This window comes from Salvelinus fontinalis, chromosome 3 (assembly GCF_029448725.1).
Source record: "Salvelinus fontinalis isolate EN_2023a chromosome 3, ASM2944872v1, whole genome shotgun sequence".
Classification (NCBI taxonomy): Eukaryota; Metazoa; Chordata; class Actinopteri; order Salmoniformes; family Salmonidae; genus Salvelinus; species Salvelinus fontinalis.
This window is the reverse complement of record NC_074667.1, coordinates 37,768,768-37,795,282: the sequence shown is the minus strand read 5'-3', so window position 1 is coordinate 37,795,282 and position 26,515 is coordinate 37,768,768. Positions and strand designations below refer to the sequence as shown.

At 42.2% G+C, this 26,515-nt stretch overlaps 1 protein-coding gene across 6 annotated transcripts in view; it reads left to right on the top strand.

Annotated features, from left to right (window-relative positions):
* The window catches only part of LOC129847070 (cyclic AMP-dependent transcription factor ATF-1-like), a 30,768-nt gene extending 8,765 nt beyond the window's left edge, over positions 1 to 22,003 (top strand). For 3 of the 6 annotated variants that reach the window (XM_055914894.1, XM_055914859.1, XM_055914868.1), the window contains 5 exons: positions 14,098 to 14,195; positions 18,898 to 19,037; positions 19,453 to 19,656; positions 19,865 to 20,009; positions 21,085 to 22,003. In XM_055914894.1, coding sequence (XP_055770869.1) covers positions 14,098 to 14,195; positions 18,898 to 19,037; positions 19,453 to 19,656; positions 19,865 to 20,009; positions 21,085 to 21,229 — 732 coding nt within the window. In that variant the 3' untranslated portion in view covers positions 21,230 to 22,003. Of the gene's footprint in view, positions 1 to 5,105; positions 5,355 to 14,097; positions 14,196 to 18,897; positions 19,038 to 19,452; positions 19,657 to 19,864; positions 20,010 to 21,084 lie in introns of those variants that run through there. The other 3 variants (XM_055914876.1, XM_055914851.1, XM_055914885.1) reach the window with 3 other exon arrangements.
* Positions 22,004 to 26,515: the final 4,512 nt, after the last annotated feature.

The window sequence follows — 26,515 nt, the reverse complement described above, 5'->3', positions numbered from 1 at the left end:
CCGCTCCGCAAGGAAGAAGCCACTGCTCAAAAACCGCCATGAAAAAGCCAGACTACAGTTTGCAACTGCACATGGGGACAAAAATCATACTTTTTGAAGAAATGTCCTCTGGTCTGATGAAACGGAAATAGAACTGTTTGGCCACAAAGACCATTGTTATGTTTGGAGGAAAAAGGGGGAGGCTTGCAAGCAGAAGAACACCATCCCAACCGTGAAGCATCATGTTGTGGGGGTGCTTTGCTGCAGGAGGGACTGGTCCACTTCACAAAATAGGTGGCATCATGAGGGGAAATTATGTGGATATATTGAAGCAACATCTCAAGACATCAGTCAGGAAGTTAAAGCTTGGTCACAAATGGACAATGATCCCAAGTATACTTCCAAAGTTGTGGCAAAATGGCTTAAGGACAACAAAGTCAAGGTATTGGAGTGGCCATCAAAAAGCCCTGACCCCAATCCTATAGAAAATGTTTTGGCACAACTGAAAAAGCATGTGCGAGCAAGGAGGCCTACAAACCTGACTCTGTTACTCCAGCTCTGTCAGGAAGAATGGGCCAAAATTCACCCAACTTATTGTGGGAAGCTTGTGGAAGGCTACCCAAAACGTTTGACCCAAGTTAAACAATTTAAAGGCAATGCTACCAAATACTAATTGAGTGTATGTAAACTTCTGTCCCACTGGGAATGTGATGAAAGAAATAAAAGCTGCAATAAATCATTCTCTACTATTATTCTGACATTTCACATTCTTAAAATAAAGTGGTGATCCTAACTGACCGAAGACAGCGAATTTTTACTAGGATTTAAATGTCAGGAATTGTGTAAAACAGTTTAAATGTATTTCGCTAAGGTGTATATAATCTGTCTGTAAACAATTGTTGAAAAAATGTATTGTGTCATGCACAAAGTAGATGTCCTAACCAACTTGCAAAGACTACAGTTAACAAGAAATTTGTGGAGTGGTTGAAAAACGAGTTTTAATGACCCCAACCTAAGTGTATGTAAACTTCCGACTTCAGCTGTGTGTGTATGTACAGTCGTGGCCAAAAGTTTTGAGAATGACACAAATATTAATTTTCACAAAGTCTGCTGCCTCAGTTTGGTATGATGGCAATTTTCATATACAGTGGGGCAAAAAAAGTATTTAGTCAGCCACCAATTGTGCAAGTTCTCCCACTTAAAAAGATGAGGCCTGTAATTTTCATCATAGTTACACTTCAACTATGACAGACAAAATGAGGGAAACAAATCCAGAAAATAACATTGTAGGATTTTTTTATGAATTTATTTGCAAATTATGGTGGAAATAAGTATTTGGTCACCTACAAACAAGCAAGATTTCTGGCTCTCACAGACCTGTAACAACTTCTTTAAGAGGCTCCTCTGTCCTCCACTCGTTACCTGTATTAATGGCACCTGTTTGAACTTGTTGTCAGTATAAAAGACACCTGTCCACAACCTCAAACAACCTCAAACAGAGAATTGCACAATTGGTGGCTGACTAAATACTTTTTTGCCCCACTGCACTCCAGAATGTTATGAAGAGTGATCAGATGAATTGCAATTAATTGCAAAGTTCCTCTTTGCCATGCAAATGAACTGAATCCCCCAAAAACATTTCTACTGCATTTCAGCCCGGCCACAAAAGGACCAGCTGACATGTCAGTGGTTCTCTCGTTAACAAAGGTGTGAGTGTTGACGGAGTCCAAGCTGGAGATCACTCTGTCATGCTGATTGATTTTGAATAACAGACTGGAAGCTTCAAAAGGAGGCGTTGTGCTTGGAATTATTGTCCTTCCTTTGTCAACCATGGTTACCTGCAAGGAAACTGTGCCGTCATCATTGCTTTGCACAAAAAGGTTTTCACAGGCAAGGATATAGCTGCCAGTAAGATTGCACCTAAATCAACCATTTATCGGATCATCAAGAACTTCAAGGAGAGCAGTTCAATTGTTGTGAAGAAGGCTTCAGGGCGCCCAAGAAAGTCCAGCAAGCGCCAGGACTGTCTCCTAAAGTTTATTCAGCTGCGGGATCAGGTGTGAGTGCATCTGCACGCAGTGTGAGGCGAAGACTTTTGGAGGATGGCCTGGTGTCAAGAAGGGCAGCAAAGAAGCTATTTCTCTCCAGGAAAAGCATCAGGGACAGACTTATATTCGGCAAAGGTACAGGGATTGGACTGCTGAGGACTGGGGTAAAGTCATTTTCTCTGACGAATCCCCTTTCCGATTGTTTGGGGCATTCGGAAAAAATCTTGTCTGGAGAAGACAAGGTGAGTGCTACCATCAGTCCTGTGTCATACCAACAGTAAACCATCCTGAGACCATTCATGTGTGGGGTTGCTTCTCAGCCAAGGGAATGGGCTCACTCACAATTTTGCCTAAGAACACAGCCATGAATAAAGAATGGTACCAACACATCCTCCGAGAGCAACTTCTCCCAACCATCCAGGAACAGTTTGGTGACGAACAATGCCTTTTCCAGCATGATGGAGCACCTTGCCATTAGGCAAAAGTGATAACTAAGTGGCTCGGGGAACAATGTAATTGTCAATAAAAGCCTTTGCCACTTATGAAATGCTTGTAATTATACTTCAGTGTTCCATAGTAACATCTGACGAAAATATCTGAAGACAATGAAGCAGCAAACTTTGTGGAAATATTAATATTTGTGTCATTCTCAAAACTTTTGGCCACGACTGTGTGTGTGTGTATATATCTCAATCAGAAACATCTAAAGCAATTACATACTTTTCTGTATATGTATATACTGTACTCTACCATCTTGCCTATGCCATTCGGCCATCGCTCATCCATATATTTATATGTACATATTCTTATTCATTCCTTACACGTGTGTGTGTGTGTGTGTGTGTGTGTGTATAAGGTAGTTGTTGTGAAATTGTTAGATTACTTATTAGATATTACTGCATGGTCGGAACTAGAAGCACAAGCATTTCGCTACACTGGCATTAACATCTGCTAACCATGTGCATGTGACCAATAACATTTGATTTGATTCTGTAATTTTCCAAGCTGTTTAAAGGCACAGTCAACTTAGTACTTCTGACCCACTGGAATTGTGATAGTGAAATAATCTGTCTGTAAACAATTGTTGGAGAAATGTATTGTGTCATGCACAAAGTAGATGTCCTAACCAACTTGCAAAAACTACAGTTAACAAGAAATTTGTGGAGTGGTTGAAACACTTAGGTTGGAGTCATTAAAACTCGTTTATGTAAACTTCCGACTTCAACTGTGTGTGTGTAATAATGACATTTACAATAATACTGAATGAACACTTTTTTTATTTGAACTTAGTACATGAATACAATCTATTTAGTCTCAAATAAATAATGAAACATGTTCAATTTGGTTTAAATAATGCAAAACCGTCTTGGAGAAGAAAGTAAAAGTGCAATATGTGCCATGTAAAAAAGCTAACGTTTAAGTTCCTTGCTCAGAACTTGAGAACATATATGAAAGCTGGTGGTTCAATATTCCCAGTTAAGATGTTTTAGGTTGTAGTTATTATAGGAATTATGAAGCGTTGACTATTTCTCTCTACCATTTGTATTTCATATACATTTTGACTATTGGATGTTCTTATACGCACTTTAGTATTGCAAGCCTAATCTCAGTAGTTGATTATGCTTGAAGTCATAAACTGCGCTGTGCCTCAAGCATTGCTAAGTGCTGCTGGCAAACGCAGTAAAGTTTGAATGAATGCTTACGAGCCTGCTGCTGCCTACCACCGCTCAGACTGCTCTATCAAATATCAAATCATAGACTTAATTTCTAATAAACACAGAAATATGAGCCTTTGGTCATTAATATGGTCAAATCCGGAAACTATCATTTCGAAAACGTTTATTCGTTCAGTGAAATACAGAACTGTTACGTATTTTATCGAACTGGTGGCAACCCTAAGTCTAAATATTGCTGTTACATTGCACAACCTTTAATGTTATGTATAATTCTGGCAAATTAGTTAACAGTTCGCAAAGAGCCAGGCAGCCCAAGCTGTTGCATATACCCAGACCTCTACTTGCACTGGAGAGAAGTGACACAATTTCCCTAGTTAATATTGCCTGCTAATATGCAGGTTTAAAAATATATAATTTTGTGTATTGATTTTAAGAAAGGCATTAATGTTTATGGTTAAGTACATTTGTGCAAAGACTGCTTTTTTTCAGCAGTGTGCTTTTGTTAATTCACCCGTTTGGCAAAGTTGAAGTAGGCTGTGATTCAATGATAAATTAACAGGCACTGCATTGATTATATGCAACACAGGACAAGCTAGTTAACCTAGTAATAACTACACATGGTTGATGATAACTTGTGATTTTGTGAAGATTGATTGTTTTTATTACAAGATAAGTTTAATGTTAGCTAGCAACTTACATTGGCTCCTTGCAGCCACACAGTCTTTTTGACGCTGCACTCGCGTAACAGGCCGCCAGCCTGCCACACAGTTTCCTCGTGGATGGCAACGTAATCGGCATCCAAAAATGCTGTTTACCGATTTGTTATGAAAACTTGAAATCGTCTCTAATTAATTGGCCATGCCGATTTTTAATCGGTCGACCACAAGTCTCAACCCCGCCCTGTGCAATTGGGTCCTGGACTTTCTGACGGGCCGCCCCCAGGTGGTGAAGGTAGGAAACGACATCTTCGCTGACCCTCAACACTGGGGCCTCACAAGGGTGTGTGCTCAGCCCCCTCCTGTACTCCCACGACTGCGTGGGAGTACAGGAGTTCATCAAGTTTGCAGATGACACAACAGTAGTGGGCTTGATTACTAATAACGACAAGGCGGCCTACAGGGACAAGGTGAGGGAACTCGGGTGTGTGGTGTCAGGAAAACAACCTGTCACTCAACGTCAACAAAACCAAAGTAGATGATTGTGGACTTCAGGAAACAGCAGAGGGAGCACTCCCCAAACCACATTGACGGGACAGTAGTGGAGAAGGTGTTAAGTTTTAAATTCCTCGGCGTACATATCACGGACAACAAATGGTCCACCCACACAGTGTGGTGAAGAAGGCGCAACAGCGTCTCTTCAACCTCAGGAGGCTGAAGAAATTTAGCTTGTCACCTAAAAGTTTGTCGGGTTTTTACAGATGCACAATCGAGAGCATCCTGTCGGGCTGTATCACCGGCGGGTACGGCAACTGCACCACCCTCAACCGCAAGGCTCTCCAGACGGTGGTGGAGTCTGCACAACGCATCACCAGGGGCAAACTGCCCTCCCTGTGACAACGGATGCTGTAGGTGTCCTGGAGGCCAAAAAATCATCAAGGACAACAACCACCCGAGCCACTACCTGTTCACCCCTCTACCATCCAGAAGGCGAGGTCAGTACAGGTGCATCAAAGCTGGGGCCGAGAGACGGAAGCTATTTTTCGATCTCAAGGCCATCAGACTGTTAAACAGCAGTCACTAATACAGAGAGGCTGCTGCCTACATACAGACTCAAATCATTGGCCACTTTAATAAATAGATCACTAGTCACTTTAAATAATGCCACTTTAACAATGTTTACATATCTTACAGTATATACGAGATGAGTAATGTATCTTATATTATCTATTGTTTCTTGCCTATGCCGCTCGGCCATCACTTTAATTTGTGTATATTAGGTAGTAGTTGTGGAATTGTTAGATATTACTGCACTGTCAGAACTAGAAGCACAAGCATTTCGCTACACTCGCAATAACATCTGCTAACCATGTCTTTGTGACCAATAAAATTTGATATTCATTATATAAATGGGCCCGTTTTGATTTTGTCTGGCTTGCCGCTCCAAATAAAGTGGAATTGTAACGGCTTTCTTCCTGGGATGAAGGAGATGACCAAAATGCAGCGCAGTTAGTGTTCAACATGTTTAATTTACCGAACTGTGAACACTTACAACAATACAAAACAACAAACGTGAAAATCGAGACAGTCCTATCTGGTGCAGACCACAAACACAGAGACAGGAAACAACCACCCACAATCCCCAACACAAAACAACCCACCTATATATGACTCTCAATCAGGGACAACGATTGACAGCTACCTCTGATTGAGAACCATATTAGGCTGGACACAGAAACAGACGAACTAGACACACAACATAGAATGCCCACCCCAACTCACGCCCTGACCATACTAAACAAATACAAAAACAAGGGAAAACAGGTCAGGAACGTGACAGGAATATTCTTTGGTCATTTTTACACAAATAGACAGATGTTGTCCTTTGCATGGTAGCAAGATCTTATCTAATTTGTCTAACTTTCTGTTAACATGTTTTGTATTGCGTTTTTTCTTTCGGGATATGAATACCGATTGTCGTTCACTGTCGGACCATTTTATTGGTAAACTACACGGTAATGTAAAAGTATACATTTTTTAGCGATCCAATACATAATGTTGTGCATTTATCATAATTCAGTTTTAATCCAGAGTGTCTGTGCATGGATCCAAATTGCAGATTTAAAAGAAAACAACATGAAACGTCAACGTACTAAGTTAAGCCCCGGATTTCTAGCCCCTTCATATTATTGTTGGATCTGACTTAATAGTTAGCTTTTCGTTAGCCATAAATAGTTATCTTTTAATACGAAAACTAGTTTTTGGGGGGGTCATTCAGGTAGGTCCCTCCCAGTTCTGTTTGCTTCTTAAACGGTTTGATCAGGCTATTGATTGTGGAATGTTGGACCCACTCCTCTTCAATGGCTGTGCGAATTTGCTGGATATTGGTGGGAACCGGAACACGTTGTCCCAAACTTGCTCAATGGGTGTCATGCCTGGTGAGTATGCAGGCGATGCATTTTCAGCTTCCAGGAATTATGTACAGATCCTTGCGACATGAGGCTGCGCAGTTTCATGCGGAAACATGTGACGGCAGCGGATGAATGGCACGACAATGGCCCTCAAGATCTCATCACAGTATCTATGTGCATTAAAATGGCTATCAATAAAATTGTTCGTTGTCCGTAGGTTATGCCTGCCTATACCATAACCCCACCGCCACCATGGGGTACTCTGTTCACAACATTGACATCAGCAAACCGCTCGCCCACACAAAGCATACACGCTGTAGGCCATCTGCCCGGTACAGTTGAAACCGGGATTCATCCGTGAAGAGCACACTTCTCCAGTGTGGCAGTGAGCATTGGCCAACTGAAGTCAGTTACGTTGACGAACTGCAGTCAGGTCAAGACCCTGGTGAGGACAAAGAGCATGCAGATGAGCTTCCATGTGCGTATGGAACATTTCTGGGATATTTTAGCTTGTGAAACATGGGACAAACACTTTTTACATGTGTTTTTTTATTTTTGTACAGTGTAATAAAACATTTTTACTACTGATATTCATAAACGTATAGAAGGGGAAAAAAGTCCAGTTTAAAAATATATATTTTCACTGCCCCCTTTGCATACCGCATATCACACACAGTGTATTCGGAAAGTATTCAGACCCCTTGACTTTTTCCACATTTTGTTACGTTACAGCCTTATTCTATAATTGATTGATAAAAAAAAATACATCTACACAATACCCCATAATGACAAAGCAAAAACAGGCTGTAATCTCTGCCAGAGGTGCTTCAGCAAAGTACTGAGTAAAGGGTCTGAATGCCTTTTTGTAAATGTGATTTTAAATATATATATATTTTTTACCATTTGCTAAAAATTCTAACCTGATTTTTTTTAAATTTGTCATTATACAATCAATTTTAGAATAGGGCTGTAACTTAAATATTGTGGGAAAAGTTAAGAGGTTTGAATACTTTCCGTTCGCGTGTTGCGTTAATATTTCCCTTCATTGGAACTAAAGGGCCTAGACCGAACCATGAAAAAGAGCCCCAGACCATTTTTTTTTTATTTTTTTTTTTTGCACGGACACATGAAAGAATCCCTGCTTTGGGGAAATGCCAGTTAACTAATTAAACAAAGAATATAATCTACATGATCAGTCTCTGTGTAAAATAAAGTGGTTAATGTGAACCTAACTCGCAGCAAAACATTTTTTTTAAATAAAGCAATCTAATGTTATTTGTTGCCTAAACTTCACTGCAAATGACACTCAAGTCTTGAGAAAAAACAATACACTAATATTGCAGTTTGCCATGACAGCCTTTATAATAGAATGCTTGTGACCACACACACACTGCCTATATCTAAATATTGCACTTGTGAAAAAACAAACATCTTAAAGTAGAAATAGAATGAAACGGACATTATATTTTTACTCTATTTTAGTGGTCACTATAGGAGACGATAAAAGACAGTACTGTGCAGCTGTCTTCATCAACCTGTCCAAGGCTTTTGACTCACTGTATTCTTATCAGCAGACTCAACAGCCTTGGTTTCTCTGACTTCCTCGCCTGGTTCACTAACTACTTCTCAGATAGAGCTCAGTGTGTCAAATCGGAGGGCCTGTTCGGCCCTCTGGCAGTCTCCATGGGGGTGCCACAGGGTTCAATTCTTGGGCCGACTCTTTTCTCTGTATATATTAATGATGTCGCTCTTGCTGCGGGTGATTCTTTGCTCCACCTCTACACAGACGACACCATTCTGTATACATCTGGCCCTTCTTTGGACACTGTATTAACAAATCTCCAAATGTGCTTTAATGCCATACAACACTCATTCCGTGGCTTCCAACTGCTCTTAAATGCTAGTAAAACGAAATGCATGCTCTTCAACCGATCGCTGCCCGCACCTGCCCGCCCGACTAGCATCACTACTCTGGACGGTTCCGACTTGGAATATGTGGACAACTATAAATACCTAGGTGTGTGGCTAGACTATAAACTCTCCTTCCAGACTCACATTAAGCATCTCCAATCCAAAGTTATATCTAGAATCAGCTTCCTATTTCGCAACAAAGCCGCCTTCACTCATGCTGCCAAACTTACCCTCGTAAAACTGACTATCCTACCGATCCTTGACGTCGGTGATGTAATTTACAAATTAGCCTCCAACACTACTCAGACTGCATCCAATTTGCTATCACAGTGCCATCCGTTTTGTCACCAAAGCCCCATATACTACCCACCACTGCGACCTGTATGCTCTCGTTGGCTGGCCATACCCACTGGCTCTAGGTCATCTATAAGTCTTTGCTAGGTATAGCTCTGCCTTCTCAGCTCACTGGTCACCATAGCAATACCCACCCGTAGCACACGTTCCAGCAGGTATATTTCACTGGTCATCCCCAAAGCCAACACCTTTTGGCCGCCTTTCCTTCCAGTTTTCTGCAGCCAATGACTGGAACGAATTGCAAAAATCACTGAAGTTGGAGACTTTTATCTCCCTCACTAACTTTAAGCGTCAGCTGTTAGAGCAGCATACCAATCGCTGCAGCTGTACACAGCCCATCTATAAATAGCCCATCCAACCAACTACTTATCTCATCCTCGTTTTTCTGCTCTTTTGCACAAGTATTTCTACTTGCACATCCTCATCTGCACATCTATCACTCCAGTGTCAATTGTAATTACTTCACCACTATTGGCTTATTTATTGCCTTACCCCCTTACTTCATTTGCACACACTGCGTATACAGATTTTTTTTATTGTGTTATTGACTGTACGTTTGTTTATCCCATGTGTAACGCTGTCGTTGATTTGCCGCTTTGCTTTATCTTTATCCCATGTGTAACGCTGTCGTTGATTTGCCGCTTTGCTTTATCTTGGCCAGTTTGCAGTTGTAAATGAGAACTTGTTCTCAACTGGCCTACATGGTTAAATAAAGGTGAAAAAAATAAACGTCAATCAAGTGCACACATGTAGCCTTGTGCAAAAATAATGTTCACGGCGTTAAAAAAATGTATAATCCCCCTTACTCACGTGTTAGTCAAATTCATCACATTTACATTACATTTAAGTCATTTAGCAGACGCTCTTATCCAGAGCGACTTACAAATTGGTGCATTCACCTTATGACATCCAGTGGAACAGCCACTTTACAATAGTGCATCTAAATCTTTTAAGGGGGGGGGGGGGGGGTCAGAAGGATTGCTTTATCCTATCCTAGGTATTCCTTAAAGAGGTGGGGTTTCAGGTGTCTCCGGAAGGTGGTGATTGACTCCGTTGTCTTGGCGTCGTGAGGGAGTTTGTTCCACCATTGGGGTGCCAGAGCAGCAAACAGTAATAACAAAAACACACAAACAAAAAAAATCACAACAAAAACAACCTATTTGAGCTACACTGAACATTATTACGTTGTGCACTTTCTGCCTGTGGACATCGATTCTACAATGTGACACCAGTGCATGATACCCTTTGTTTGGTAAAATTGATCTCTTTCAGGCAGAGAGTAGACCTGCCATAAACCTTTTTTTAAGGAAAGGGGGGGAAACATTAGTTCAGATAGTGCTCTAGTTAGTTTGTGAACATTTTACACAGATTGGTCCAGTAAGCAACTAACGCGCTGTAACTTGAGAAACGGCATGGAGTCGTATACCAGTTAATACTAATGCAAATGGTTAGTTATGGTCTGGTTACTAACGTTAGCTCATCTGATGTTGTAATGTTATTAGCCAGCTAATTTTCACAGCATAAACTCAATTATTTGATCAGTTAAGTTGGCTAATGTTGCTCAACATTTCTCTGGCTAGCTAATGGAGAATTTGATCCAGCTACTGTAGCAAGATGCTTAACAATACTTGTTCCACCACACTTCCTCACCTCAAACTTTCCAAATACCAGTTTTTCGGTTACTCATGAAGTACGCTTCATCACCTTCTCCGTTGTCAGGCTTCTCGCCTACCTCTTATCGTTCAGGGGACGCGCTGCTGTAGCTGGTAAACTGTATTTCTGCTCTTCAGCGCAAGCTGATTCTGTAACTACCAAATTGGTTGTTTATTCTCTCTTCAGTCGCGTGCTGCATTCTGTTATGTGAACGATTTGGCTGAGCCTTGGATACAGCCAGTATTGCTCCAAACGCGCATCACTTGTTCGAGTAAAGATCCAAAGCCCCCCCCCCGCCCAAACTTTTGTCATCGGATCTACACGAATCACGTAGGTCACCAAATTTGGATTCAAAACAGCAAATTTTGCCAAAAGGTGACTAGCTTGCTTCCCTGGTTATTCCTACACCAAACTTTACAGTTGGCACTTCATTCGGGCAGGTAGCGTTGCCCTGGCCTCTGCCAAACCCACATTCGTCCACTGGACTGCCAAATGGTGATGCGTGTTTAAATCACTCCAGAGAACGCGTTTCTACTGTTCCAGAGTCCAGTGGCGGCCAGCTTTACGCCACTCCAGTCGACACCACCATGCGCAATGCAAGCGATCTTATGCTTGTGTGCAGCTGCTCGGCCACAGAAACCCATTTCATCTAGCTCTTGAAGAACAGTTCTTGTGCCGACAATTCTTCTGGAGGCAGTTTGGAATTCAGTAGTGAGTGTTGCATTTTTACACGCTGTGCACCTCAGTACTCGGCAGTCCCGTTCTGTGAGCTTTTGTGGCCTACTACTTCACGGCTGAGCCGTTGTTGCTCCTGGACATTTCCACTTCACAATAATACATAGCACTTACAGTTGACCGAGGCAGCTCCAGTAGGGTAGAAATGTTACAAATTGACTCGTTGTAAAGGTTGCATCCTATGATGGCGCCACGTTGAAAGTCACTGAACTCTTCAGGAAGGCCATTCTACTGCCAATGTTTGTAAGGAGATTGCCTTACTGTGTGCTCAATTTTATATACCTGTCAGCAACAAATGTGGCTGAAATAGAGGAGTCCACAAATTGAAGGGCTATCCACATTTGTTTTTTTATTTCCTGCCACGCAATGTTTGTTTATTTATATATATATATATATATATACTCAGCAAAAAAAGGAACGTCCTCTCACTGTCAACTGTGTTTATTTTCATCAGACTTAACATGTGTAAATATTTGTATGAACATAAGATTCAACAACTGAGACAAACTGAACAAGTTCCACAGGCATGTGGCTAACAGAAATTGAATAATGTGTCCCTGAACAAAGGGGGGGTCAAAAGTAAGTCAGTATCTGGTGTGGCCACTAGCTGCATTAAGTAATGTAGTGCATTTCCTCCTTATGGACTGCACCAGATTTGCCAGTTCTTTGCTGTGAGATGTTACCCCACTCTTCCACCAAGGCACCTGTAAGTTCCCGGATATTTCTGGGGGGAATGGCCCTAGCCCTCACCCTCTGATCCAACAGGTCCCAGATGTGCTCAATTGGATTGAGCTCTTCACTGGCCATGGCAGAACACTAACATTCCTATATTGCAGGCAAACACGCACAGAACGAGCAGTATGGCTGATGGCATTGTCATGCTGGAGGGTCATGTCAGGATGAGCCTGCAGGAAGGGTAACACATCGAGGAGGATGTCTTCCCTGTAACGCACAGCGTTGAGATTGCCTGCAATGACAACAAGCTCAGTCCGATGATGCTGTGACACACCGCCCCAGACCATGATGGACCCTCCACCTCCAAATCGATCCCGCTCCAGAGTACAGGCCTCTTGTAACGCTCATTCCTTCGACGATAAACACAAATCTGACCATCACCCCTGGTGAGACAAAACCGCGACTCGTCAGTGAATAGCACTTTTTGCCAGTCCTGTCTGGTCCAGCGACGGTGGGTTTGTGCCCATAAGTGACATTGTTGCCGGTGACATCTGGTGAGGACCTGCCTTACATCAGGCCTACAAGCCAATAAGTCCAGCCTCTCTCAGCCTATTGCGAACAGTCTGAGCACTGATGGAGAGATTGCGAGTTCCTGGTGTAACAGAATGGCAACTTGTTGCGATGTTCGGATGTACTGATCCTGTGCAGGTGTTCCACGTGGTCTGCCACTGCGAGGACACTCAGCTGTCCTGTCTCCCTGTAAGCGCTGTCTTAGGCGTCTCTCAGTACGGACATTGGTGTTTATTGCCCTGGCCACATCTGCAGTCCTCATACCTCCTTGCAGCATGCCTAAGGCATATCCACACAGATGAGCAGGGACCCTGGGTATCTTTCTTTTGATGTTTTTCAGAGTCAGTAGAAAGGCCTCTAGAAAGTGTCCTAATTTTCATAATTGTGACCTTAATTGCCTACTGTCTGTAAGCTGTTAGTGTCTTAACGACCGTTCCACAGGTGCATGTTCATTAATTGTTGATGGTTCATTGACCAAGCATGGGAAACAGTGTAATCCCTTTACAATGAAGATCTGTGAAGTTATTTTGATTTTTTTGGGGGGGATGGGTTCTTTGAAAGACATGGTCCTGAAAAAGGGATGTTCATTTTTTTGCATCCCATTCTGTCTGTCTGTTCAAAAGTTTGGGGTCATTTTAGCTTTTCTTTCAAAAACAAGGACATTTCAAATTTTATTTTTGGGCCATTTTTAAAATAACATAGAATTGATCAAAAATACAGTGTAGACATTGTTAATGTTGAAAATGACTATTGTAGCCTGAAACGTCAGAATTGTAATGGAATATCTACATATGCGACAGAGGCCCATTATCAGCAACCATCACTCCTATGTTCCAATGTCATGTTGTTAGCTAATCCAAGTTTATCATTTTAAGAGGCTAATTGATCATTAGAAAACCCTTCTGCAATTATGTTAGCACAGCTGAAAACGGTTGTGCTGATTTTAAAGAAGCAATACAACTGGCCTTCTTTAGACTAGTTGAGTATCTGGAGCATCAGCATTTGGGATTAATATGGGAAACCTTTTAATTATATTTGCTGACAAGTTGCAGTCAAATTTTGGCACCAGTAGATTAGCTTTGTAAACCACACCCCTCTGCAACCACACCTTCTGCGATGTTGGTTACAAGGCGGTACGTATTTATATTGGGTAAGAGAATAAGATGTTACCATTGGTGTATTCAAATTAGATTTTGATAATCACAATCCCCCTAAATAATCCTGCCTTCTGAATTCAAGTGTTTGACATGGAGAAGTTGACCAATAACTTTATGATCAAACTTTATCAATGTACCAGCAGCACTCATTTTTCATGATCTGATTTCATTCAAATATCACGAAAATAATTATTTTTGACTGTGCAGGACCTTCTAAGTGAACACGGTGTATGAGTAACTCATCATGTACCGGCGTCTCTTCTCCTCCACAGGGCCAGGGCTCAGACAGTGACGATTCCCAGGACTCCTCAGACAGTGGAGCCTCTGCCCAGAAGACCAGAGAGATACTGGCCAGGCGGCCCTCCTACAGGTAGCCGCCACCGCGCTGTTGTATCAAACACCATCTTAACCTGCCCATGTAGTGGTGGAAAGAAGTGTGTGCAGACTGCAGAGGTCAATGCTGGTGATAGACTGGGATATTGGTGGTGCTCAAGTCACCTTTTCACCTAGTTTAACACCTGATTTGTGACCCCCACCACCTTCTCTTTTTGGTGTTATGTTCAAACATTTTAAATGTTACTTTTTACATTAGGTAAAAGTACAGACTCAGAGCTTCAAAATGGTATATCATACAGTGCATTCAGAAAGAATTCAGACCCTTTTATTTTTTCCACATTTTGTTACCTTGTAGCCTTATTCTAAAATAAATTTAATAAATATTTATCCTCAATCTACACACAATACCCAATGACAAAGCGAAAACAGTTTTTGGGGAAATTTTTGCAAATGTATAAAAAAAAATCAAAACAGTAATTGGTGGAGAAGAGCCTTGGTCAGCTCTAGAGTTCCTATGTGGCGATGGGAGAATGGTGGTGGCAGCATCATGCTGTGGGGATGTTTTTCAGGGGCAGGGACTGGAAGACTATTCCGGATCATGGCAAAGATGAACGGGGGAAAGTACAGAGAGATCCTTGATGTAAACCTGCTCCAGAGCGCTCAGGACCTCAGTCTGGGGTGAAGGTTCACCTTCCAACAGGACAATGACCCTAAGCACACAGCCAAGACAACGGCAGTGGCTTCAGGACAAGTCTCTGAATGTCCTTGAGTGGCCCAGCCAGAGCCCGGACTTGAACGGTCTAACATCTTTGGAGAGACCTGAAAATAGCATATTTCTGTCCTGTGCTTTGGAGCAGGACATGTAATGCCCATAGCCTTTTCAGATGCATGCATGGGGGATGGTTGCACATCTCTGGGAGGAAGGACATAAACGTTGCACAGCAGCTGAAACCTGGTCCCAGTTGAGTGAAAGCTCCTTGGCTGCAACAACACCAGGCTCCAGACAATTGAAGCTGTAATGGAAGAAAGCAGACAAAAATAGACATCACATGCCAGCAATAACATTCCTTGACCCGAAGTTCAAGCAATACGTACAAAGACAAAATACCTGAAATGTTGGTTGTTCACCCTCGTTCATCTCCTTGTACTGGGGCGGAGAGCAGGTTTATGCTGAAAGACAAATTCCAGAAAAACAGGTTAATACACAAATTCATTCATCTCCTATATCTTTACCTGTTGAATGCTACAGCTGTACTAAAATGCCCTGTACACTCAACCTGCTTCCAGCCGAACAATTGCAATGCAGACACTACACGATAACTAAAGGGATTTAGGAAACGTTTAACTAGATAATTACCAGCTAGTTGAACATGCAAAAAAACAACCGAGGTCTATAATCCAATGCAGATGGCTAACTATTTATCCATCATTTCATTGTGACTAGCTAGCCAACTTAGCATGTCCCTATCACTTAACATGGCGTTTGATTAGCATTCGCACCACAGTGGTTAATTTCAGTAGCTAGCTAGGTAAACATGACAAACTGACAAACTGACCAACATGACAGAGATTATCATTATGTCATGCATGGATTAGCACATCAGCAATCAACATTAAGAGCAGAATGCAACTGGCCAGCTCAGCTAGCTAGCTGGCTGTAACTTTACCTGTATGCAATTGGATAGCTAGGTAGCTAACAACAAAGAACTTTTTTGATACAGTTGAGACAGTGCATTGGAAAAGTATTCAGACCCCTTGACCTTTACCATATTTTTTTACGCTACAGCCTTAATCTGAAATTGCTGAGGAATTTTTTAATAATCAATCTACACACAATACCCCATAATGACAAAGCGAAAAACAGATTTTAGTCATTTTTGTAAATTTATTCCCCCCAAAACTTCAATTACATAAGTATTCAGACCCTTTGTTATGAGACTTGAAATGGAACTCCGGTGCGTCCTGTTTCCATTGATCATCCTTGAGATGTTTCTACAACTTGATTGGAGTCCACCTGTGGTAAATTCAATTGATTGGACATGATTTGGAAAGGCACACACCTGTCTATACAAGGTCCCACAGTTGACAGTGCATGGCAGAGCAAAAACCAAGCCATGAGGTCGAAGGAGGTGTCTGTAGCCCCCCAAGACAGGATTTTGTCGAGGCACAGATCTGGGGAAGGGACTCTTCCTAGAGCTGGCCGCCCGGCCAAACTGAGCAATCGGGGGAGAAGGGCATTGTTCAGGGAGTTGACTGAGAACCCAATGTTCACTCTGACAGAGCTCCAGAGTTCCTCTTTGGAGATGGGAGAACCTTCCAGAAGGACAACCATCTCTGCAGCACTCAACCAATCAGCCCTTTATGGGAGCGTGGCCAGGCGGAAGCCACTCCTCAGTAAAATGCTCATGACAGCCCGCTTGGAGGACTCTCAGACCATGAGAAACAAGATTCTCTGGTCTGATTGAAGTCTTTGGCCTGAATCCCGAGCGTTGTGTCTGGAGGAAACCTGGCACCATCCCCTGTGGTGGCAGCATCATACTTTAGGGATATTTGTCAGAGGCAGGGACTGGGAGACTTTTTTTCTAAACCTGTTTTCAGCTTTGTCATTATGGGGTGTTGTGTGTAGATGGAGGGGGGACAAATCAATTTTAGAATAAAGTTGTAATGTAACAAAATGTGGAAGAGGTCAAGGGGTCTGAATACTGTAGCTATCTTGGCTTTTTAACTGTAGACTTAACTGTGTATGGACTATGATGGCAGTCCTTCCAAATTTAAAGCTGCTAGCAGCAATGCCGGGGTTAAAGCTGTTGGCCCACTTTGCCACCATCAGGACCAATTTTAAAACATTTTTCTAGGATGAGCTACTGCTGTACTCCTACAATGATGCTCGAATGATATATTTTAGATGTTTACTAGTGTTAGGTTCTTATTTTTCAGAGTAAATAACTCACGAACACTAGAGAAGCTTTAACCAAGTTTAATCTAATCAAATGTATTTATATAGCCCTTCTTACATCAGCTGATATCTCAAAGTGCTGTACAGAAACCCAGCCTAAAACCCCAAACAGGAAGCAATGCAGGTGTACGGTGGCTAGGAAAAACTCCCTAGAAAGGACAACCTAGGAAGAAACCTAGAGAGGAACCAGGCTATGAGGGGTGGCAGTCCTCTTCTGGCTGTGCCGGGTGGAGATTATAACAGAACATGGCCAAGATGTTCATAAATGACCAGCATGGTCAAATAATAGTAATCACAGTGAACAGGTCAGGGTTCCATAGCCGCAGGCAGAACAGTTGAAACTGGAGCAGCAGCACGGCCAGGTGGACTGGGAACAACAAGGAGTCATCATGCCAGGTAGTCCTGAGGCATGGTCCTAGGGCTCAGGTCCTCAGAGAGAGAGAGAGAATTAGAGAGGGGGCATACTTAAATTCACACAGGACACCGGATAAGACAGGAGAAATACTCCAGATATAACAGACTGACCCTAGCCCCCCCGACACAAACTACTGCAGCTTAAATACTGGAGGCTGAGACAGGAGGGGTCAGGAGACACTGTGGCCCCATCCGATGATACCCCCAGACAGGGCCAAACAGGCAGGGTATAACCCCACCCACTTTGCCAAAGCACAGCCCCCACACCACTAGAGGGATATCTTCAACCACCAACTTACCATCCTGAGACAAGGTCGAGTATAGCCCACAAAGATCTCCGCCACGGCACAACCCAAGGGGGAACGCCAACCCAGACAGGAAGACCACGTAAGTGACGCACCTCTTATAGGGACATCATGGAAGAGCACCAGTAAGCCAGTGACTCAGCCCCTGTAATAGGGTTAGAGGCAGAGAATCCCAGTGGAGAGAGGGGAACTGGCCAGGCAGAGACAGCAAGGGCGGTTCGTTGCTCCAGTGCCTTTCCGTTCACCTTCACACTCCTGGGCCAGACTACACTCAATCATAGGACCTACTGAAGAGATGAGTCTTCAATAAAGACTTAAAGGTTGAGACCAGGCAGAAAAAATCGTAAAGATGGGTAGGAGCAAGCCCATGTAATGCTTTGTAGGTTAGCAGTAAAACCTTGAAATCAGCCCTTGCCTTAACAGGAAGCCAGTGTAGGGAGGCTAGCACTGGAGTAATATGATCAAATTTTGGGGTTCTAGTCAGGATTTTAGCAGTCGTATGTAGCAGGAACAGAAGTTTATTTAGTAATTTATACGGGTGGCCGGAAAGTAGAGAATTGCAGTAGTCTATCCTAGAAGTAACAAAAGTATGGATTAATTTTTCTGCATCATTTTAATCATTCCTGAAGGTTCTGTACAGCTGTAATCAGACAGCAAAACATTTATTTATTCAGTTATATACATCCTACTTAAGACACTCCTCCTCCTTACAGTTTATGGCTCCACAGGAAACTAATAAAGAGGGTAACAGGATGACAAACCTTTTACTGCCTTAAGAGAATCTGTCCTCACCTCCTGACCTCAACACAGTCCTTCATCTAATCCACAGATGTTCATTGTTTTTCTTCAGAGAACCATTAACTTCTGACGTAACCCAGTCTCTTTCATTTCCTATCTCAATGATCAAAGTTTAGCCGATTCCAACACTAGTGAGCCACTTATTCTCCATTCATTTTCCAATCTCATTACTTTGGTTCTGTAGCATTGTGTGTTTTAGTGTAAGGATTTGGGTAATGGATTATTGTATGAGTAATCTCCCGCTTGTTCCCGGTGGTCTGTAGGAAGATCCTCAATGAGCTGTCTGCTGAGGAGGTGGCGTCACGGAATGAAGGAGAGGATGAAAACCCTGCTTCCTCTGGCATGACCACAGTGACAATGCCCAACACCCAGACAATCTACCAGACTAGTAGTGGCCAATACAGTAAGGGTTGCCCTACTACATAGCACTACAACAACCACACACCATCCTACCAGTGCATAATTATGACACCATAAATAGATTATACAGTTGGATATTGTTAGAATTGGAGGCACTTGTTGAGTAATGGATCATCAATAATGGGCTTCTACAGTTTTGTGAAAATATATCGCACCGCCGGGGACAGGGAGTGCAAACTGGCTCCCGAGGTGTGGTACTGTAAGCATGCACAAATCCCTCAACTTTTCACAGGCTTTCAACTCAGGCAGCCATGGGCAAGACCAGAAAAGTGAACCTTCACGCAGTTTCTTTTATAAAAATGTATATAAATTTATAAATGTTTTCTCTCTCATATCGGTGCCCGTCATACCTAGTAGTTACCATTGTCCCTAACTTCCTGTGTGTTTATTGTCTGTAGTTACCATTGCCTCTAATGGCGCCATCCAGCTGGCCAGCCCTGGGTCAGAGGGTCTCCAGGGGTTACAGACTCTCACCATGACCAACTCAGGCCAACAACAGGGCACCACCATCCTACAGTACGCTCAGACACCCGATGGACAGCAGATACTTGTGCCCAGCAACCAGGTGGTCGTACAGAGTGAGTATGGCTTCATGACTCACGGTAAGCGTTGAGACGATACTACAAGGAGAAGTACCCAGTAGTGCCTGCTAAACCCCCCCCCCCATAATTGTCTTGTGTTGTCACTAAAGCTTCTCTGAAGGTGTGTAAATATCCACTGAACCCAGCTTGTGGTCCACATTGTAATTTGTTAAGATTTTGAAGAGGAGATGCTCTCATCTACTGTTTTAATTGGCCTCATCCCCCTCAGATGCAGGAGGAGAGATGCAGACGTACCAGATCCGCACGGCACCCACAGCGCAACAGACCGTAGTCATGACTTCCCCTGTAGGAATATCTGAACAAAAGAGTGGCGACCCCACCATGAAGAGAGAGATCCGCCTCGCCAAAAACAGGTGTGTGTGTGTGTGTATATATAAAGATGTGTTGTGGCAGTGCACAGTTGGTCCCTTTATCTGTTTGTGTGTGAACCAACTTCTCTGGTTGAAAAAGGCCTATGTGGCATCGATATTAGTCAAACATTTATTCCAGAACCAAAATGTACTAAAGTGTAAGTAGAATAATTTTGGTCATAAAGTCAGTATATTCCAAAAGTGATTTGTGTAACTGAAGATCTCTCAACTTACATGAGGGTTGGGTTTTGATTTCAAACCGTAATCACGGCTGGCAGTAATCAAATCATCTGGATCACAGCTGCCTGGTGTGCTGTAGTGCACACTATCCAATCGCTCACCAGACTCAATCTACTACCCTGCCACTTATTTACAGACAGCCAAAGTAACCATTAGCGCACAGCGCCTCAGACTTGATTAGATAGCATTTGCGACAATGTCTATGTTGAAAGAATGAGAGTTATTTTATAAAAGGCTTTTCCCCCCCCAACTAAAACTACTGAGTGGTGCGGTGGTCTGAAACACTACATCTCAGTGCAAGAGGTGTCACTGTAGTACCTGGTTCGAATCCAGGCTGCATCACATCCGGCCGTGGATTCAGAGTCCCATAAGGCGGTGAAAAATTGGCCCAGCGTCGACCGGGTTAGGCCGTCATTGTAAATAAGAATTTGTTCTTCTGACCTAGTTTAAAAAATATATATTTTTAAATCACATTTGTGAGCTAATGTTAGCCTCAGAAATTCAACTTTTATAAAAATGGCAACATCTAGAAAGCAGGATGCTCAAAGCATGGAATTCCCTGACCAATCACGTACATGTTGCCATGCTGCTGCGTCACGTGGTTGCTAAGCCATGTGGTGTGGTGGCCTGTTTTATTCCTAGTCGGTCACCATCCCAATCAACATTACTGCAAGGATATGATATAGTCAACATAAGACACCCACATCGAACCACACCACTAAGATTGAAATCTTGTTTTCCTTTAATGAGCAACAGAAAAACACATGGAGAATCGATGAGTTCAGTCGCTCTTTAAATGTAATCCTCTAAAGCAGTTTTCTGTGTTTCTCCCTGACAGGGAAGCTGCCCGTGAGTGTCGCAGGAAAAAGAAGCAATACGTCAAATGTCTGGAGAATCGTGTGGCGGTGCTGGAGAACCAGAACAAGACTCTCATTGAGGAACTCAAGACGTTAAAGGACCTGTACTGTGTCAAAACAGGATAACCAGGAGGAAGAGAAGCCAGCCAGCGAACAGGACATTTAACGGCAGTGAGCGGCTCAGCGCTGCCACATGAACAACGCGGGGTTAACCGGGAACACATTTCATTTCAGACCTGAAATCCTCCTCAGTTTGTGTTTTATACTCTTGTTTTAACATGTCATGAGTGGTGGCCATGGGAACTGTCCCATTTTTAGAAGACAATGAAAGGGTGTGAGAGGTTGACTGTTTTTCATTGTCTTTTTATTGAGCTAACGAATGGATTACTAACGCTTAAATTTGTGTATATTTTGTAAGCACACGGGAGGCGTGAATTGTGAGCTTTATCATTGACATTCAATTTCCAATTGTGTCCCCCTTTTCCAGAATCAACTCCTTATTTTCCTTGTGTAGCAGTAGGTTCAATTTGCTGTTTTTAACATCTATCAATTTGCGGCTGTATTGATTGTATGATGACTTCTATGACGTGATTTCATGTATTTTTTTATGTGAACCAGCTATTTCCACCACCACCCCCATTCTTTCCCCCATGAGGAAATGTTACAAGTACCATTCCTTATCCTTGTCAAGAGGGATGTAAGGGGTATTAGATAAGATAACATTGTGTAAGGCGGACTTTGCTGTTACTAAGACAATCTATCAGGGAGAACACACAATGGCAGGGTAATATTTATTTTCTATTTCTGGAGAGGGGGAATGAGCGAATCAAACAAAGAGGGAAAGCATTGTCACTCATTCTGTAAGTAAATTGAAATAAATATTTTTCCAGTCTTTACATACATTGCTTACTGGGGATTTCTCTGTTACGTATTATACATTTTTGGGGGCTCAACATTCATTTGGGCTGTTCAGTGGTGGAAAAAAATACCCAGTTGTCATACTTCAGAAAAATTAAAGATTCCTTTTTTTAATAGAAAATTACTCAAGTAAAATACTACTTGAGTAAAAGTATTTGGTTTTACATATACTTAAGTATCAAAAGTACATTTAATTGCTAAAATATACTTATGTATGAATCATTTCAAATTCCTTATTAAGCAAATCAGACGGCACAATTTTTTATGGATATGCACGGGCACACCAACTCAAAAAATTGACAAACGAAGCATTTGTGTTTAGTGAGTCCACCAGATCAGAGGCAGTAGGGATGATAATGGATGTTCTCTCCATAGGTATGTGAATTGGACCATTTTCCTGTCCTGCTAAGCATTAAAAATGTAAATAGTACTTTTGGGTGTTTGGGAAAATGGAGTAAAAGGTACATTATTTTATTTCGGAATGTAGTGAAGTAAAACTTGTCCTAAATAAAGTACAGATACCCCCCAAAAACAACTTAAGTAAAAGTACTTTACACCACTGGTCCAGTCTCTCCCATTTAGTGACAAGTATTTGAGGTTTTCATTGGTATACGAGGACCTCTAATGGTCATTGATGCAGTTTCCCACCTACCAATGTTTGTAGATCAAGAGCATGGAGTCATTGTCTAGGCCAGGTTCTGAAAGCGATTGTCACTACTTTCCAAGGCAAACATTTTTTTAAACACCTTTTGTAAATAAGGTGTTTTGTATGAATTGATGTACAATGTATTGAGATGTGTTGTATTTAAGTTTAGCCCCATATTACACTGCAGTAACTTTATAGTTAGCCTATGCCTCGTGTAGCCAATAGCCATGCTGCTAGCCAATGGACATGGTTATTTTGTACTATGAAGTACAAGGCAGGCTAGCTAGCTAATTTTGTAACATGCTTGTGCTTGGTTTGACATTTCAGATGGCAACTAAATCTAGTGTATTTTATTTCTAGAGGAGAGACTTTAGAGGAGAGACATAGACCTTCAGTCAATGCATGTATAGGGGGAAATGTAGCCAACAGAACTCAACACCACAATTTACGACAAATAGTACATTTACGATAGTAAATCGAGGAGTTGCGTTTAGGTGACTCTAGGGAACACTTTTTACATCATGCAGGTTTCTCAGATCAAATAGCCTGACCTATATGGTGCCCCCCCCCCCCCCAAACAAATGCACTGTCATGTCAACAAACAACATATCCTAAAAACAGGACAGGTCAAAGTAAAATGGACAATCACAACTTGTCCAGGAGTTTCACCCCATTGGCATGATCAGTGCTTTGAAGTTTGTATCCCTCAATTTGACAAGCTGATCATTGCGAAAAAGGAAATACTTTGCATTTCCTGCATAAAGTTAGGTAGCTGATATCCAGAGCTTAAATTTAAATTTCAGGTCATTTCTTCTCCCTAAAAAAAACTATGGTAGCTTTTTAAGATGCATACCCGGGGACTGGGAGGGAGCGCACTCAGCACAGCCTCAGAAGCGCACATACAGTGCCTTCGGGAAAGTATTCAGACCCCCTGACTTTTTTCACATTTTGTTTCAGCCTTATTCTAAAATGGTTTAAATAAAATATTTTTCCTCAGCAATCTTCACACACTACCCCATAATGACAAAGCGAAAACATGTTTTTAGAAGTTTTTGCAAATGTATTACATAAACAGATACCTTATTTACATAAGTATTCAGACCCTTTGCTATGAGACTTAAATGAGTTTAGGTGCATCCTGTTTCCATTGATCATCCTTGATGTTTCTGTAACTTGATTGGAGTCCACCTGTGGTAAATTCAATTGATTGGACATGATTTGGAAAGGAACACACCTGTCTATATAAGGTCACACAGTTGACGGTGCATGTCAGAGCAAAAACCAAGCCATGAGGTCGAAGGAATTGTCCGTTGAGCTCCGAGACAGGATTGTGTCGAGGCACAAATCTGGGGAAGGGTACCAAATAATTACTGCAGCATTTAAGGTCCCCAAGAACACAGTGGCCTCTATCATTCTTAAATTGAAAAAGTTGGGAACCACAAGACTCTTCCTAGAGCTGGCCGCAAGGTAAAACAGAGCAATCGGGGGAGAAGGTCCTTGGTCAGGGAGGTGACCAAGAACCTGATGGTCCCTCTGACAGAGCTCCAGAGTTCCTCTTAAGATAGGAGAACCATCCAGAAGGACAACCATCTCTGCAGCACTCCACCAATCAGGCCTTTATGGTAGAGTTGCCAGATGGAAGCCACTCCTCTGTAAAAGGCACATGACGGTCTGAGTCTTTAGCAGGCTATGAGAAACAAGATTGAACTCTGGCCTGAATGCCAAGCGTCATGCTGGAGAACCTGGCACCATCCCTACGGTGAAGCATGGTGGTGGCAGCATCATGCTGTGGGGATGTTTTTCACCGGCAGGGACTGGGAGACTGCTCTGTTCATCTTTCCCTCAACTGATTAAAGTACAGAGATCCTTGATGAAAACCTGCTCCAGAGTGCTCAGGACATCTGACTGGGGCGAAGGTTCACCTTCCAACGGGACAACGACATTACATTTTAGTAATTTAGCAAACATTCTTATCCAGAGTGACTTACAGGCACGATTAGGGATAAGTGCCTTGCTCAAGATCACGTCAACAGATTTTTCACCTAGTCGGCTCGTGTATTAGAACCAGCGACTTTTCAGTTACAGGCCCAACGCTCTTAACTGCTAGGATACCTGCCCCCCCAAGCATCTCAATCCAACAGACACAGTCCATGGTCCGAATGTTGATTCCATAGCTCGAGAGGTTTGGAGAAACATGTTCTATACTAGTTACATCATTATGGTCCTTATGACAGGAAATTTGACTGATTCTTTTGTAAACATTGTACCTTTTGATTAATGTTGTATTTTCTGTTTATCCCTCTTTCGGCCCAACATCTGAGACAGACACAACTTACATCTTCATTACTGGAACAGTTCCCTTGCCTCAGGATTCAGAGGGTGAAAGTATTACATTTTCATTTAAAAACTCACTGCATTATTTATCATGCATGAGTTCTGCTATTTCCACCGAAATGGAGCCCTTGAAGGAGTAATACTTTTTGAGTGTTATTTGTTGTTACTGAGCGGTTTAATTGATTCAAATAGACGCGTAATGATATTAGGCCACAGATGGTCTACAGTTTTTCACACATCAGCTGCAATTTTGTTGATATGCACAAGTCACTATATTTAGGGATAGACACAACTTACTATATTTAGGGAAAGAGGGATTTCCCAAGTAAAATGTTCCATGGCATGAAATACCTTTTGCCCATAAGAGTCAGATGTGTCTCATAAAGAAGACAGCTATCCAGAGGGCTTAGTGGATACGTGAAAACGGGTCCAAGACTATGGGGTAAATTCCAATCACAGTTGCTGAATATTCCAGGCATGGTGGGTCAGAATTCAATATATGATTTAATTATAATTTATATTCTTGTACCAGTTTCATTGATGTACAAAATAATTTGCATTCCAGCTTAGATTTTGCCATTGAAAGTGCTACCTTTCAATCTACCCTTCTAATCTAAATGATAAACAAATTCATAGATTTGTTTGCATCTACCTGTTCTCCAGATTTTGATTCACTCAACTTTGGATGTTCAACAAAGCTGACCGAAAACAGTTTTCCCCCGAGAAGATACTGCGTCTGGCTCGCAAGGATATTCATGCCGAGAACCTGCTGTCAGAGCTGGAGGCAGATGTGATTACTGCAGGTGCATATTGAAATAAAAGTGCTATCTCAAATGTTCATCCACCTTGATCCATTTTTATTCTCCCCCAGATAAAAAAAGGCGACATGGCCCGATGCTGCTACCAATGCTGCTCCCATTACCAATGTACTGAGTTGGGAGGAAGAATGTCTGCTCAATCATCCTCGAAGCCAGAAAGCCATTTCTTGACTTGCAGCTTAACTATAGATGTGAATATTGAGTACGTCTTAAACTGTAAACTACGGACAAAGTGGCAGAGACTCAACACCATGCAGATTAACATCCTGCACAGTGATGGACTTGAGTATAGCATGTTCTGAACAATAGGAAAGGTCACATTTTGTGTGTGCACATGGTTGAGCTTGCCATATTCTCTAATAGACAGGTCAGAACCAACATGGCTGAATACCTCTGGCGGACGGCAAGGAAACCCGACTCATCTGGAGGTGCAATTGTAGAGGGACCTTGGACTGGTGCTAAAGTATGCACCGGACAGACGGCGATGAAAATTAGTTGTTCGGTTGTGTTCATTTTGTAATGATATCTCCTCCCATTCAATAAATACATGTTATTTTACCTAGAAATTGTATTTCTTTACTGATGTGATTTTTTTTTTTATGGTGGTACAAAATATATGTTTTAATAGTTGAATGAACCTTAGGATAATTTTAAAAAGGCAATTTCATATTTGTATATTCTCACCATTGTCATAGT